This window comes from Peromyscus leucopus, chromosome 11 (genome assembly GCF_004664715.2).
Source record: "Peromyscus leucopus breed LL Stock chromosome 11, UCI_PerLeu_2.1, whole genome shotgun sequence".
In the NCBI taxonomy this organism is placed as follows: Eukaryota; Metazoa; Chordata; class Mammalia; order Rodentia; family Cricetidae; genus Peromyscus; species Peromyscus leucopus.
The window spans coordinates 53,002,835-53,020,135 of NC_051072.1; the positions used below are offsets into that span (position 1 = coordinate 53,002,835).

General features: G+C 44.4%; 2 protein-coding genes across 7 annotated transcripts in view; one reads left to right on the plus strand and one right to left on the minus strand.

Annotated features, from left to right (window-relative positions):
- Iqgap2 (IQ motif containing GTPase activating protein 2) overlaps positions 1 to 17,301 on the plus strand; it is a 279,551-nt gene that overhangs the window by 188,776 nt on the left and 73,474 nt on the right. For all 6 annotated transcript variants that reach the window (XM_028871671.2, XM_028871670.2, XM_037209490.1 and 3 more), the window contains one exon: positions 381 to 544. In XM_028871671.2, coding sequence (XP_028727504.1) covers positions 381 to 544 — 164 coding nt within the window. The remainder of the gene's footprint in view (positions 1 to 380; positions 545 to 17,301) is intronic.
- Positions 8,926 to 15,318, minus strand: F2rl2 (coagulation factor II thrombin receptor like 2). Its single transcript, XM_028871672.2, has 2 exons — positions 14,949 to 15,318; positions 8,926 to 10,337 (listed from the first exon to the last, which is right to left on the minus strand). The coding sequence occupies exons 1-2, from the start codon at positions 15,010 to 15,012 to the stop codon at positions 9,289 to 9,291; spliced, it is 1,113 nt and encodes a 370-aa protein (XP_028727505.1). The 5' UTR covers positions 15,013 to 15,318; the 3' UTR covers positions 8,926 to 9,288.

Here is a 17,301-nt window from a genome sequence, read left to right on the forward strand (position 1 = left end):
TCCTCCAGTTCCCCCTGCTGGAGGAGTATTTCTACCTTCACAACATTGTCTTCAATCTGTAGCCATCAGATGGCTTCCCCTCTGTTTTGTTTGCCCCTGAGTTGTTTCGGGGGGGGGGGGTTCCTAATTTTGGATATTCATATGTCATGCTTCTTAAATCATTTCCAAATGTGCATTACTTTTCCACTGCAATGGATTTGTGGTATAGTATGTCATGAATTGAATTTTTCTTAATTTCATTTTTAAATGCACATTAGATGCATAGAGAAATGCAATTGATTCTGTGCATTCACCTTGTATCTTGTTAGCTCTCTGTAGCATGCAACATGAGAGAATGTGCAATGTGCTGTGACTTAGAAAACTTCCTCTTCTCTCTGCAGGAATGGTGGCTCTTGGGTACATCAATGAAGCCATCGATGAAGGGAACCCTCTGAAGACTTTAGACACCTTGCTGCTACCCACTGCTAATATCAGAGATGTGTACCCAGACTGTGCCCAGCACTACCAGGATGTTTTGTTCCACACAAAATCCCAGAAGCTCCTGGTACGTTTTAGAATGTTTACGTTTGTGAGAGGGAAGACTTTTGATGCATTTGTTACAATTCTTACCAGCTACTTATCCCAGTGAGTGAAAATGGAAACAAGGCTGTCTTCCTGGTGCCAAGCACTAAAATCCAGACTCAGAGCCACTGCTGCTACGGTTCCACTGAATACTCAGTTGTAGGTGAATTCCTATCCAGAGTGCAGTTCCTTGGACATTTCCTGTGTGCCTGTGCTGTGCACACATCTGGTGGGGGTGGGGGTTGCAGAGGGCACAGGATGCTATTTGAAAGTTCTCTGACCTTGGGGTCAAGATGGTCAGGAATTTATTGATGCAGTCACTGTTTCATAGGGGGTGGTAGGAGAGCGGGACAGAATAAGGGTTGAGATATTGTGCTCAGAATCTTAAGAGAAGTTGCCATGGAGATAGAACAGGAACTATGCCTAAGGAGAAAGAAGTGGTGATTGGGCAGGTGGATGAGGGGGTTGGCATGGTATGGGCAGTGCTCGATGGCTATCCCTGTGCTCCCCTTGAAGAGCCATGATGTTATTTACATCTGGACTTACACTGAAGGGGTCCCAGGAGGACTTCATGCTCTTGGAAAGATACTGGACTGAGTGTTGAAACTTCTGGAACTTACTGCCCGGGAGTGGGAGTGATGCAGTAGCTGTTTCTCTCCTCCGTATTCTCAGGTGCAAACCCAGCAGGAAGGAATGGGTAGCTGCCCTGTAAACACCGTCAGAGCCAGGATCTGCCTCCTCCGAAGCAAGAAAAGCACTCTGCTTAGAGCACGGGTGTACTGAGCACCTCCTGTTTGCAGGCATGGCAGTGGTAGTTAAGCATCTCTCACTTAATTCTCATAATAGCCCTGAGCCATTTCACCATCCTCACGAGTTCTGAGATAATGAACTAGGAGTTAAATAACTATGTTTGCGGCAGACAGCAAAATAACGGCGTTGAGAGAAGAAGTTGCTTGCTTTGGAGACAGGCAGGCACCATTCAGATCCTAGCTATGTGGCCTTAGTCAAACTGCCATGGCTCCCTCCACATGCTCATTTTCACGTGCATAGGATTAGAATAATACCTGCCCTGCAGTATTATAATGAGAGTTAAACAAGAACATGAGATACATAAATGTGCTCTTATATTGCAGTATATTGATGATATTATAAATATATGTGTGTGTATTTATTTTTTAAAATTTCTCATTTTTAATTTTGTGCATGTGTGTGGATATGAGTACCCGAGTGCCGAGAATGTACTCGGAGACCAGAGGTGTTGGATTCCTCTGGAACTGGAGTTGCAGGTAGTTGTGAGCTGCCTGATGTAGGTGCTGGGGACCCAACTCTGGTCTTCTGGAAGAGCAGCCAGGGCTTTGACTGCTGAGCTGTCTCTCCAGCCCCCTGTGTATGGTTTTTGTGTGTATGTGTAGCTATAGTGTTTACTATGGTTTTTGTGTGTATGTGTAGCTATAGCGTTTACTGTGGGTTTTGTGTGTATGTGTAGCTATAGCGTTTACTATGGTTGTTTTTGTGTGTATGTGTAGCTATAGCGTTTACTGTGGATTCCAACACCAAAACAAACAGCAGCCTGTTTGAGTATTAGTGAAGCCTCCTGTGGTTGTGTCCCTGCCCTCTCTAAAAGGTGATTTGTTCCAGGACCATGACTGTGTGTGCCCATCTGGGAAACACATACAATGAGTGTTAAGACAGGTGGGGAGGGATGCTCCTTATAGCAAGAAGAAAAGACCAAAAAGGACCTTAATCGTAGTTTTCCTCGGCACTGCTGGGGATCGAACCTAAGGTCTTGTGCATGGTAAACAAGTGTTCTAGCCACTGGGAAACATCCACAGTCGAGCAAATCTCCTAAATGTTTTGTTGTTGTTGTTGTTTTTTAAATAACATACTTTAGCATACATAAAAATGGGATAGACATCCTTGGGAGGGTGAGACGTGCGCTTAAATGTGCACAAAGTATTTCCGAAGGAGAAGACACCTTCTGGAAAGTGTGCTCCAAGGTTGGGAACTATGGGAGAGATGATTTTTAACCTGTTTGTCCACTGATTGGATGTTTCAAGTTTCTAAAGAATGCATGGAGTGTTCCCACTGGTAAATGTCAGCTGTGTTTGCTTCACCTTACTAAATGGCCTTGTTGAAAGCCCTGGGACCTGTGGCTCAGGCAGGACAGCTGTGAGCACTGGCAGCAGGTGGCTCAGGCAGGACAGCTGTGAGCACTGGCAGCAGGTGGCTTCACTGCTGTGCTTTCTCAGGGACCACTCTTACAAAACTCTTGCTCGTGTAAGCTTTAGCAGCTGGTGGATGCTGCCTCATCTGAAAAGAGGAAGCTGGGGCTCAGGGTGATACAGCCAGTAAAGGGCAAGGTAAACACTATGTCTTAATGTTCTAGTGCCATGACAAAACACCATGACTAAGGCAACTTAGGAAAAAAATGTTTAATTTGGGGCTCACAGTTCCAGAGGGTAAGTCCATGACCATCATGGCAGGGAGTATGACCAAAGGCAGGTGCCAGAGCAGTAGCTGAGAGCTTACACTGTGTCCACAAATCGGGAGCAGAGAGAGAGCAAGACTGGGCCTCATGTGGCCTGTTGAAGCTTCAAAGTCCACCCCCCACCCCGCCCCACCCCCCCACCCCGTGACATACCTCCTCCAACAAGGCCACACCTTCTAATCCTTCCCAAACAGTTCCACCAACTCAAGACCCAGCATTCAGATATGTGAGCCTATGGGGGTGGGGGGGGTTATTCTCTTTCCAGCCACCACAGATGCAACCCAAGTCAGTGTCTCCACATGCAGAAGAAAAGTGAGCCTACTCCCTGCTGTTCCTGTGGAGGTGACTGTGTCCACGTGTGCAGGACTTTGACAGAGAAACTTGTTTTTGCTGTAGATTCTGGCTATGTGACCTGAGTGAAGCCACAACATCTCTCTATATTTTCACATGTGAAAGGTAAAATAAGAATACCTGTTGTGGCTGGGCATGGTGGCACCTGCCTTTAATTGCATCATTCAGGAGGCAGAAGCAGGTGGGTCTCTGTGAGTTTAAGGCCAGCCTGGTCTTCATAGTGAGTCCCAGGACAGCCAGGGCTACATAGTGAGATCCTGTCTCAAAAAATAAATTAACTTTATTAATTAATTAAATTTTAAAAGCACTTGTTATATAGGATTGTAATGAGGGTTAGATAAGAATTATAATATATAATTGTGTTTTTAATACATTGATGGCATTATTCACATATGTGGGGGTACATGCCTGTGTGTATGTGTGCATGTGCATACGTGTGCGTGCGTGCGTGTGTGTGTGTGTGTGTGTGTGTGTGTGTGTGTGTGTGAACAATAGCATTTAATGTGAAACCTAGGACCAAAAAAAAAAAATAATAATCCCACTTAACTAGTACTATCGAAGCCACCTGGGTCTGCCTCACGTGTTGAGGGTGGTAACGCTGTGTCAGGAGGTCCTTTTGAGGCCTGTGCCCTCTGCCCACACATCTGATTCTTCTCTTTGAGGTAAGCCAACTACACAAAGTCAAAGCCTTTCCTGGCAGGTAGAGTGGGTCTCCTCCAGAACATTCTACCATCAGGCTTTAACTCTAGGATCCTTCAGACAATAAGTCTTCTCTTAAGAACCCACATGTTGGCAGCAGTATGCTAGGCAGGCAACCTTTATACAGAAGTAGCACTATTATCAATGTGGTTAGAACACTGAACACAGAAATGAGGGGCCTACGTGCAAGCTTAGGAATCCAACTCCTCTTATTCTGTACAACAGGTCAAGGGCAGGAGTCACCTTGACCACTGTTGACAAATTTAAGACACTGCCAGTCTGAACAGTGTGCCACATGTGGGTAAATTGTTGTTGCTAAAAGGTTTGGTTTTGGAGTTCATTTGGTCTTTGTTTATTGAAGTGCTGGGGATCAAACTTAGGACTCTACACCTACTATGCCCTTCCACTAAGCTGTGTCCCCAGCCAGTCCATAATTTTTATTTTTTTCTCAACCTGGTCTTTTTCACAGGAAGGAAGGAAGGGAGGGAGGGAGGGAGGGAGGGAGGGAGGGAGGGAGGGAGGGAGGAAGGAAGGAAGGAAGGAAGGAAGGAAGGAAGGAAGGAAGGAAGAAAAAAAGAGTCTGCTTCTGTTCCTTCAGCCTTCAGCTGAGTCTTTGTGTATTTATTTTTGGTTTTTTTGTTTTGTTTTGTTCTTTGTTTTTTGTTTATCTCTGCTAGGTTCTTAGAAAATCCCAGTGTATGTGCTTGGTGTCATTTCTATGTCTTGCCTTCCCATGGTCTAGCCTTGGGAAATAATAGGAATGGAAAGATATTGCTGGCATTACAGTATGAAGTGAAGGTGGTTCCAGAGCATCCGGCCATTAAAGGTTAGGGTGAATGGCAGCATCACTGGATGGATGCTAAGGGCCACGGGAGGACACTGGAGTGGCTAGGGAGGTTTCCGGTGACCTGTGTAAGCACCAAGTTCTCTTTGTGGTGAGGTTGGGTAACATGGTAACGCATACTTAGCAGAGCACATTTTCTACCTCTACCCACTGCAGAAAGTGGATCAAGAGCAATTTAAAATTGACACTTGGATTATACCCCCATTAAAATTTGCATTTGTTCTTGTTTGGTTACACCAAATAAAATTAAATGTGCCTTTTTGAATGAAGAAAAAGAAATAAAAAGGAAAGGACATGCCTGGTCCCAGGTTTGGGCACCAGATGAATGGAAAAAAATGAAAAGGAAGGACATGACTGCTCCTAGGTGTGGTGGAGGAGAAAGTTTGTAGCTGGAGTTTTCTCTCTGGGCCCCGCCAAGCCCCGGCAGTGCCTTAGCCCACTTCTAAAATAAACATACAGATGCTTATATTATTTAAACTACTTGGCCATTAGCTCAGGCCTATCATTGTCTAGCTCTTACTCTTATATTTAGCCCATTTTTATTAATCTTTACTTTACCACGTGGCTCATGGCTTACCGGTACTTTACATCTTCCTTGTCCTGGCGGCGGCTCCAGGCGGTCTCCTTCTGCCTTCCTGTTTTCTCTTTTCTCCTCTCTGTTAAACCCACCTATACTTCCTGGCTGGCCACTGGCCAATCAGTGTTTATTTATACAGAGTGATATCCACAGCAAAAGTTTATGACAGATGTATGGGAGAGCATAGTCAGAGCAGGGACTTCTGGGAGAATCCAGAGTGAACACACCAGACTGAGTGGTGCATGTGAGGAGAGGGGAAAGGGGGGGGGGGACCAGGTACAACAGCCAGAGCCACAGAGTAGACTAAAAGACCAGGTAACCAGAATGGTTGGATTATATAGGGAAGGGCAGCCCAGCCCCTGGGCAGGAGGATTTAGGGTAGGGGATGGGGTGTGCCAGCCAGGAGGGTCCGGTACCAGGCAGAGACTGATGGATGCATGGAGAACCTAAAGGCCAGGACCACTTTGTTATATTAAGTAGGTACCTCAGCCACTTGTCCTGGGTTTGAAACCTAATACCTGGTGGTGGTGGTGGTGGTGGTGGTGGTGGTGGTGGTGGTGGTGGTGGTGGTGGTGGTGGTGGTGTTTTGGTTTTCTTGTTTGGTTGGTTGGTTTGGTTTGGATTTGTTTGGTTTCATGTGCTTCAGAGACACAGCTCTGGCTGTCCTGGAACTCACTCTGTAGACCAAACTGGCCTCCAACTCACAAAGAGATCTGTCTGCCTCTGCCTCCCAAGTGCTGGGATTGAAGGTGTGCGCCACCATGCTGGATTTATGTGTGCTTTTAACTAGTAAATATTGCTGTTTCCACCAGGACAAACTACTGCGATTCATGGCTTAGCTTTCAAAATGAGTTCCTTTTACTGAACTGTTTAGACTCTTAAAACTTGCTTTAGATTTAATTGAATTGGTTGTCTTAAGGTTTATCTGACTTTTACTTTGTTACATTTATTTGTGTATTTTATTTGTGTGAGAGTGAGTGACAGACTCCGTGGAGAGGCCAGGGGATAAGTTGCGGGTGTCATCCCTTCTTCCACGGCGTGGGTGAAGGAGATCACTCAGGTTGTCACGTGTGGTGGCAAGTGTCACCAATGAGCTGTCTTGTCGACACTGACTTATTTTTTATATAGCCATGTGAAGTCTTTTTCTCTAATGCTTTCGTACAAGTGTCCGTACAAGTGTCCGTTGTTCATTGAACATAGCGCCCCTCACACCTGCTACCACTGCTGCTTTTCTTGACTCTCTCCTCCCCCTTTGTCCTCCTTAGACAGCGCACCGCTGTCGTCTTATATATATACACATACACGATTTTGTTTCTTTGTATAAAATCTAGGCATCACAAAGGGAGGGAGGGAGGGAGAGAGAGAGAGAGAGAGAGAGAGAGAGAGAGAGAGAGAGAATACAGTCATTGTTTTTCTGAGATGGCCTAATTTCTTAACTCGATGCTCTCCAGATGTGCTCATTTTCCTGTAAATGGCCTGACTTCCTCCTTTCAGGCTGAAAATGCTTGCTGGACAGAGAAGCTTTCTAGAGAGTTTGCCTCACCCACTCCTCTTTTGCTGGGCTCCCACTAACTTCTTGATTTAGCCAACGTGAATGGTGCTGTAGGAAACATGGACAAGCAAGTGTCCCTGTGAGGTGTGGACCTGAGGCCTTCGGGTAAATGGGTGTCCAAGTTTTATGTTCCAGTTTGATGAAACAGAAAACCATATATACACTCAACAATGCACACTTAGAATGTGTTTTTATTGTTTCGTTGATTATAACAAGGTTTCGTCAGGCGCATGTCTATATTTACTGACAATTTCATCCCAGCAATGCTGCGTGCTCTGAGGTTCCCTCAACTCCATTTGTAGTCACTAGTGACAGTCCCCCGTTAGCCACTGATGTCCCATCTCCCATTGGATCCCTCAGGGAAGAGAAATGGCTTATCTGCAGGAATAATCTGGAGATTTATAATACCATACCATTTCCCATTTGAGGTGGAAGGAGCTGGAGGCATTATTTAAATTGCTAAATGACCTTCTGAGTATATTGAACTTCCTTCTATTTTTTTTAAACAAGCCTAATCAGAAATGATGTCATCTTATGTCATATGGGGTGTACTGGCTTGTCAGTAAGGACTGAATAGGTCTCCGTGCTGTTTAGATGCTTTGGGGTTTTAGTCTTTCATTCAGCTTCATGCTATACAAAGAATGGAGTTGACCTCACAGGGTGTGGCCCTGGAATGACCAAAGAGCCTCAAAGGAGGGAGGACAGACACCACCTTCTCCATCATCCCTCCTGGGTGGCTTCCAGGACCCCTGCAGATGCTAAGTGCCACAGATTCCAAATCCCTGTAGGAATTTGGAATACTGTCAATACTGTATTTGTATGTGTACAGATACTCCACATCACTTCTGGATCCCTTAGCAATACTTAATACAGTATAGATGCGGTATAAGAGTAATACAGAATAAATGCTGTATAAAGGTGCTGTATTGGTTAGGGAATAATGAAAAGAAAAAAGTCTGTTCATGTTCAGCTTATATAATTTTTTCAAGTGTTTTTGGTCTGTGCTTGTTTGAATCTGCAGGTGTAAAACTTGCAGGTACAGAGATCTTACTACATGGAAAACTTAATCGCTTATTGGAACTAATGTCCATATGCAAATGAGCTTAGCAGGCTTGAGTGTGTGGAAGTGCCATAATTATAAGAAAATGGTTTAGAAATCCAGATGAAGGTTGGGCAGCAGTGGTGCACACCTTTAATCCCAGCACTCCGGAGGCAGAGGCAGGCAGATCTCTGTGAGTTCGAGGCCAGCCTAGTCTACAGAGTGAGATCCAGGACAGGCACCAAAACTATATGGAGAAACCCTGTCTTGAAAAACAAACAAAAACAAAAAAGGAATCCAAATGAGGAAAATGACACTTCTAGTTTGAGAGCAAGGGAAGAACAATCCTTAAAGACTTGAAAGGCAGGACAGAGTAAAGCAAAGATGCCAGGAAGGGCTTCCCTGGGGGCGGGGAGGGGGCAGTAGGAAAGGGGAGGAAGGGCAGGTTGTTGGTGAACTTGATGGTAGGCGTGGCTTCACAGGTCTTGTTAGGCAGCTGGTAATGAAAGCCACCCTCGGGTTTGTCATTTCAGGAGCAGTGCGGGGACCAGGGAAGGGTTTGCGTGATGTATTCAGAAAGATTCTCAAGGAGGGTTGGCCTGATCTGTTGCCGCTCAGCTGGCAATGAGGACATTTTAAGGCAGACGTGGGACGAAGACAGGGCCCTGGTGAGGGATGCAACCATGACAGGATAGCTGCTCAAAGAGCCGCCAGTAATGCTGAATTCCCAGGATGCCAATGCCACTCACAGGAGGGGAGGAGATATTTAAAGCCTGGAGAATCAGGAAGGCAACTAGAAATGTGTCAGTTGTCGTAAGGAGAATAATGATCATTTTACTTAAGATTAAGACATTCTTAAAATACTGACAAAGTATTTTTTGATCCTAATAATTTTATGACATTTGATGTTTGAAGCATTATTTCAAAGGAGCTTAAAAATGGAGCTCTCACCAGGCCTGGTTGTGCATCCCAAAACTTGAGAGGCAGAGGCAGGCAGATCTCTGTGAGTTCTGGGCTAGCCAGGACTACACAGTGAGACCCTGTCTCAAACAAACAAAACAAAACAAAAAACAAACAAAAAAAATTGGGCCGTTGCTGCCATGCACAAGTCGGCTCCAGCAGGTACACTTTCAGTAATATCTTTCCTTGTTCTCTAAGAGGCTCTTGCCAATGTTGGCTAAGAAGTAAGCTGATCTACAATTTTTGACATGACAAAGTAAAGGAATGGATCTAGGCAACTATTCAGGCTCCCCAGGCACAAAGCGATGAGATACATAAAGTACAAGCTGTCGGTGTTGTTGTAGTAGTAGTTGGCGTGGTGGATTATGAGTATAATGTTGGTAGGAGCAAAGCAGATTGTGAAAATCCCAAGGATGAGGAGAACCGCCTTGATATACCTCATCCACCTGCGGTCCTGCGCGTTAAGCTTGCGGATGAGAGTTGTGTAACAGTAGACAATGACCACAAACGGAATGAGGAATCCAAAGAACGCTAAGGAGGTGAAGTAGTAGAACTGGAAGGGAGATGGAGACTCGCATGTGTTGTGGACATCGTGGCAGGTGGTGATCTCTGGCTGGACAAGATGATACTCCTGCCTCAGGATGGCGAAGGGCAGCATATATAAGAAGACCATTACCCACACCAGGCCACACAGGAGCAGACTGAAGTTGCGCTTGGGCAGCTTCCGGTATGTGAAAGGATGGACAGTGGCCAGGTATCGGTTGATGCCCATGCAGGTGAGGATGAGAATGGAACAGTACATGTTGCCGTAGAAAATGAGTGTGGTGATGCGGCACATGACCTCTCCAAAGACCCAGTTGTTCCCATTGAGGTGGTAGGCAATCTTAAATGGCAGTGTGACACAGAAGAGGAGATCTGCGATGGCCAGGTTGGTGTGAAAGATGACCAGACAGATGGATTTGGTCCTCGAGGAGAGTTTCCACAGGGTCACGACGTTCGCTGGTACACCGACCACAAACACCAGGATGTAGATGGAAGGTATCAGTTTGGTACTTAAGGAGCTTCTCAGGTATCCCATGGTAGCATTATTCACATGGAGAGTTGAGATGCTTTCTTCAGGACATTTCATTTTTACGGTCGTGGTGGCTCCTGTCCAGTCCTCTATGTCAGAAAGCGGGAATTCCTCAAAGGTATTGGAGGGAGCTCCATTGAAGGTCTTAATACTTAAGGTTGGCTGTCCTGAGTTCTCTGAAACATTTTTCATGCCTGTAATTGAAAAGAAATATCATCATATGATTTGTTGCCAAGTCCTACCTGTGGTTTGGATAATAAAATGAAATGTTTGATGCTACATGATCTTTGTAGTTATAGAACTTGGGGTCATTTAAAAAAAATCACTATAGATGATACAACCCACAGGCATGTATATAATATGTATGATATGCCCCATACTGTGCTTTCCTGTGAGAACAGCTAGATGACGGTCCCCTGCATGTCAGGACTTCATAATAGTGCTAAATCAGTGGTTCTCAACCTGTGGCTTGTGACCCCTCAGCCAAACCCCTGTCTCCAAAAATATTTACATTACAATTCATAACAGTAGCATATTATAGTTATGAAGTAGCAATGGAAATAATTTGATGGTTGGGGGGTCACCACCACATGAGGAACTGTATTAAAGACTCACATCACTAGGAAGGTTGAGGAACACTGTCCTAGATGAAATGAAACAGCTCAATGGAACATTATAGGAAAATGTTTTATTGCCTACAAACTATATATATTCAGGAGGTAATTAGCCAAGTTGAGTATTCAAGCAAACTGTCACTAAAAAGATAAGCTTGGGCAAAGGTGAGCAAGCTACAGAGATAGAACTTAATACATGAGGAGGGTTCTCACCCATGGTGATGGCTGAGCATGGAATCTGGGAATGGCCAGTCAGTTGATTCTGAAAATGTCAGTTGCACACTTACATGGCAGTTTTCAACTCCACTGCCGTCTGCAAGTAATTCTTAGACCAGAGGAGAAGGTGCATGGACATGCCCTGTCTTGTGCTAATTTGATACATCTAAGAGATGAATTTGAAAAATAAGTCACACGGTTCATTCCCGAAGGGACCCTAAACTGTCTTCTGGAGCCATGATCTAGTTGTTCATTCTGGGGTTACACACAGAAGTCTTCTCCCCTTTGTTGGCAATTGAACACAGGGCTTTTCAGTGCTAGGCAGCTGCTCTACCACTGACCTCCACCTCTATCCTCTGCACACAGAATTTGCAGAGGAATAACTAGTATGGTAGATAGAATAACATTCCACCCAACCCATGATTTCACCTGCCAGCTCCTAGAACCTAGGATATGTTACCTCACGTGGCAAAGGGGTGATTTAGTTAGTTATCAGGAGATGAGGGCAGAACCCTAGATTGGCCATGGGGTCTAAATTTTACAAGTCCTTATACATATGGTGCAAGAGGATCAGAGTCAGGCTGGAAGTGCTATTCTATTGCCTCTGAGAGTGAAAAGGGATCCAGGAGCCAAGGAACAGTGTCTTGAGGCAGTGTGGAAGGCAAGAACGCAGATTCTCTCCTGGAGCATCCATATGAACATAGCCCTAACAACACCTTGATTTTAAGAATTTTGACCTCCAGGGGAATCGGATGGTAAGCCTGTGTCATCTAAAGCAGTCACTATGTGAACATTTATTATCTATCGCCTGCCCAGGAAACTAATATAGCCATGGTTTTGACTTGTGTTTAAAGTGAGTTGGGTGGCAGAAGACTGTGAAGGCGTGGGGAACCTCCTGTGGGGACTGCTGTCCAAATTGCTCAGATCTAAGGGGGGTGAGCCATTCAACTAGAGGCAAGGTTGTGGGAAGGTGAAAATGGGAACACGAAGCTAAGCTGGCCCCTGAGGGGCGTTTCATCAGATGGGTTGCAGAGGAAGGTCTGCAGGCAGCCTAACTGGAGGTTTCCACTCCGAATGACTGGGAGGAAGAGGATGCTGTTTATAACTGGGATCGGGCAAGCGTGAAGGGGAGAAAGTGGGAAAGGAATTCAAATCTCAGGTCTATAGGAGGTTGGTTGGCTTGGCTTGTTGAGACAGGGTCTCCCTGTAAGCCAGGCTGGCCTGGTCTTCCTGCCTTGGCTCCCTGGGTACTGGAGTTCCAAGTGTGTGTGCCACCACCACATCTGGCTAAAAGCTCAGCTTGTGGTGGGGGTGACGGAACTGGGACAGCTGATGGAAAGTTAGTCTGTAAAATGTTGGGCGGGCAGGTGGAAAACTGGATGTGGCATTCCCAAAGGCCAAGAGCAAATGTGACGTATGAATGCCTTAGTCTTCAAAGAGTCTGTAGTTAAATTAGGAGAGTAGAGAGATGGCCTAGAGAGAGATAAACGAGGAGAAGGAATGCAAAGACAGCTTTAGGAGAAATGCCAGATTTTAAGAGGAGAGAAGACAGAAAAAAAATCAAAAGGTGAAATTACTGTGGTGAGCTGAAGGGTTAAAAATGAATTTTTAAAATGAAAGAAACATAGCCAGGCAGTGGTGGAACATGCCTTTAATCCCAGAACTTGGGAGACAGAGGCAGGCAGATCTCTTTGAGTTTGAGGCCAGCCTGGTCTACATAGTGAGTTCCAGGACAGCCAGGGCTACCCAGAAAAACCCTGTCTCCAAAAACCAAAAAAGAAAAAAAGACACATACCAGCTATGTGCTATAGACATTTGGTGTGACTTACCATGTTCATGTTATCAAGCTCCTCAAATGCCAATTTCAACCTCATACATTCCAATCTGAAATGCTAATCCTAACCACTGAGGTCCAGACACAACCCCTGAATCATCCATTTTAAATACTCAAGGATAATGTTCAGTGGACTGTCCTCATTCAGAGCCAGTTTCTCTCCCTGACTTCATCTCTAGCCTTTGCTTCCAAGTGTAAACTCCGATAGACCTCAGAGTCTGTACAGGTTGAATTCAGCATATCAGGTGTGTGTGGGGGGGGTCAGTGTCATTAGGAAAACTGCTGTATGAAGATGACTCGTGGTGTCATTCAAGGAAAAGATCATTTGGAGGGTAGCATTCCGTGGATCTGTGTTAAGATGTGAGCATTAGGGCTGGAGAAATGGTTCAGAGGTTAGTAACAAACACTGGCTGTTCTTCCAGAGGTCCTGAGTTCAATTCCCAGTAACCACATGGTGGCTCAAAACCACCTGTAATGATATCTGGCCCCCTCTTCTGGCATGCAGGCATACATGCAGACAAAAAACTGTATACATAATAAATAAATAAATAAATAAATAAATAAATAAATAAATAAATAGATCTTTTTTAAAAAAGATGTGAGCATTAGAGGAATGTCTTGTGACATTTGAGCTCAGTCACGTAAATCCTTCTACACATTTACATTTGGGAAAAGTCAAGACATCACTCAAAACAAGTGCTTTGGCCAGTTGGGCAGAATGGTGTGTACAAATATCTTCCCTCCAAGGTCTGGTGAGAAGCCTGATGAAACCATGTGTTGGTCAGTTTTCAGATGATCCTGCGATTGAGCAAGACTCGGTGTCTGCAAATGTGCCGGGCAGAGACTGTTTCTGTGAGATCTCAGGTCTGGCTCCAGCTAGGCCTTCTGTTAGCCAGAACCCCAAGAATAATGCTCCTTGTTCAGTTTTACTCATATAAAGAAACGACAAGAATTCTTTGGGTTTTGTTTGGTGTGATGTTCCTGAAATGTTCTCAGCTTGGGAGAAGCCTTCAGAGTCTAATCCAGGGAGAACGGCCCTCTGCTTCCTGGTGACATATTTTCCCATCACATCTCCCAGTGGCCGTGGGTGAATGAATCCATGGCCTGCATCTCCTTAAGGGCTCACTTTCCACCCCTCCCAAGCGTTACTGGCATCAGGAAGGAACCCTCTCATGTAACTCATTTCCTTTCAGCTGTGGCTCAGCTCTTTTACTTACCCTCCCAAAGAAACCCTAAACCTGTCCAAACTCTGCTTGGACAGCCCCTGCCATGGGTCGGTCCCCTTAAACACTCTGCAGGGACCTCAACTTAAGGACCATTCCTTTGCAGAGGGTTGCCTTCTCTTGAATTTTGGTTTCATCTCATTTCCCCCTCCTAACACTGTGGATTGCCCCGGTGACCTGAGAGTGAGCTCCGGATGCAATCTTGTCTGAAAGCTTCATTTCAGAGCAAGCAGAAAGTTATAAGCTACCACATTGTGATGGGTAAAATAGACATGTTTAAGGTGAAGGACTTCTATTTGGGAGATCATATTTCTAAAATTATGCATAACCAATTATGCATAATCATACCATATATATATATATATATTTGTATATACATACACACATATGCATGGGAGGTGGAAGGAAGCGAGAACTCCCTGGTACTGAAAGCTTAAGAGAAAAAGAAAGCTATTTAACTTTGGAAACACTGTTAACATCACGAGCTGCTGAAACCAAATGACCCTTTGTGGCAGTACTTTTCCCCACCTGTGCCTCAACAGAAATTATAAAATTTATAAATTTAAAAAGATTTTTAATCCCTTGGGGAAAATAGACAATCTTTTCTAAATCAGGAAAATTCACAAATGCAAAGACTTCTCACAAAGAAAATTGTTTTCCGACTTAATTGTACACAAAGTCTCGACTCTGCCACAAATGTGTAAGTCCTAGTGGAAAACAATTGATCTTTAACAAGGTTTGGCTTGGCAACAAACTTTAGATACCTCCATGAATTCCCTTTTAATAACCCAGATCAAACTCTGCCTCTGGGTTCACTGGGTTCCCAGTTCTTAGGAGACAAGTGGAGTAGGTTCATTTGACTCCTACAGCACGAATGGTCCCCCTCTCCCCCATCCCCAAGTCCAGAAGAGGACTCACCACTCTGGCAAAAAGTGGCCGGCAGAAGCAGCAGCCTAGCAGCAGTCAAAATAAGGACTTTCATCTCGATGTCCTGAGACCCGGTTATGGAGCGTTATTTATCAAGTGTGCAGAGGCACAGGCAGGTTTTGCCTCTGCTCCATGTACCAGCAGCAAGTGGAAGCCTGAGAAATGTCCACCCTGCACTATGTGGGCAGGGACTTGCCCTGCCTTTGCAGGGAAAGGATGTGGCCACTTGATGTTTCCGTATGAGTGACTCAGGCTGAGCCTCTCTGGAGTGTGTTACCCCTTTAACCCTCCCTCACCCCCTGCCATTATTTCATTTAGAACCGATGCTGTATTTTCCCCCAGGGCATTTAAATAATGGCAGAGACTGCAGAGTCCTTTGCAAAAACAGAGCTGAGAACAGATGCAGAGCAGTAATTAGCTTTGGTTCCACAGCTCAGTTTTTTTCCCCATTTCAAAAACAGAGCTCCAGAGTTAGAGTTTCTATTTTATACATGAATAGTTAGAAATTACACCAGTGCCTCGCTCAGCCATTGCCCAAGAGGCTTCTCACGGTAGATGGGAACTAACACAGAGACCTACAGCTGGACAATGTGCAGAGAGGGAGAGAGATTCCAGGGCACTCAGTCCTAAATAGGATGTCTTCTTCATCAAACCCCTTCCCTCAAGGCTTGGGGATCAATCCAGAACAGGATGCAAAAAGATTGTAAGAGCCAAATGGGATGGACGACTCCAAGGAAACAGTCTTCCAGACAAAACGGGACTGATGTATATATGAACTCAAGGCTCGCACAGGTTCAAGCCAGGTAGGATCCCAGAGCGAGAGGGGGAAGTGGACATAGGCTCCCACCACTGACCAAGAAGCCATCTGCAATTGATTCCTACTGGCCAAGGAAAAATTAATTCCCTCTGATTTCCATCACTGGGTAGTGTATTTAACCACGTGGCAAGGTAGGCCCCTTGCCCAGGAGTGGTTGGCTAACACAAAGGGAAGTCAATGGTGGCTTTGTGGACTTTTTTTTCTCATACCGCTTTGTTGAAGCATTTTTTGTCTTATTGGCCTTTTGCTTGTATATTTTGGTTCCAGTTTTTATGTTTGTGTGTGTGTGTTTCTATTTGTTTGTTTGTTTAAATAGAGAGAGAAAGGGGAGTTGGGCAGGTGGGAGGGATCTGGGAGGAGTTGAGAAGAGAAAGTGTGATCAGAATATAATATGCAATTTTTTTTCGCAAAAATCAAAATGGAATTGTACTTTCTTTTATTCTATTTCAAAATTTAGTTCCTAAACTGATCACATGATTATAAACTAACATGAAAAGCAAACACACACTACCCCCCTTTCCTTTTTTTTTTTTTTTTTTTTTTAAATTCTTTGAGACAGGGTTTCATATAGCCTAGACTAGCCTTGAACTCCAGATGTAGCTGAAAATTGACTTGAATTCCCGGACCTCCCTCATCCTTCTGCCTCTCGGATCACATGCATGCGTGGCTTCTGGGGTGCTGGAGACTGAACCCAGAGCTTCATACATACTAGGCAAGCATTCTACCAACAGACTTACCTCCTCAGTCCTGGCAAATATTTAAGATGTTGAACTTGTAATAGAGGTATTAGATTGCTGTATCATAGTGCACATTTATAACCCCAGGACTTGACAGACTGCAGCAAGAGGACCATGGTGAGCTGAAAACCAACCCTGGCTACATTGTGAGTTTGAGCCCAGCCTCAGGAACAGTGAGACCCTGTTTCAGAGGGGAAGAGAAGAAGGTTCTCTGCCTACTTTGGTGCTCGTCCAGAACTTAGTTTGGTTGTTTCTGGAAGGCGGGTTCCTTTATCATAGATCAGTGTGTTCTAAGCCATTTTAATAACTGTGGAGTCGGGTTACAGGGCAGACTCATGGCAAACAACTCTATCTGAATTGAACGAAAATCATAATAAAGTACTGAAGTACAAGCAACTCTATTTGATTGAACTAAAAGCATAATAAATTACGGAAGTACAAGAATTTGCTTTATTCCATGAATCTTGATGAACAGGTCTATATAATAAACATTTTAAATTTCACACACACACACACACACACATATCACATTTATGTCTTAGCCATCATAATGTTTACTAGTGTTAAGTATATTTAACAAACTATAAAAAAAGAAAACTTGATGCTAATGTTTGCCCTTAATGAACAATATATGATTAAATTCCAACTCAACCTCTAAAATGCAGCAAGAATCAGAAAATTCAAACTTTGCATAAGACTTAAAGGCAGAAGTGGTAACTAGGAAACAATAGAGAGGTCTATATTAACTTTTAGCATCCTGATTAAATTTATTTCCAAAGTCATTTCCAAA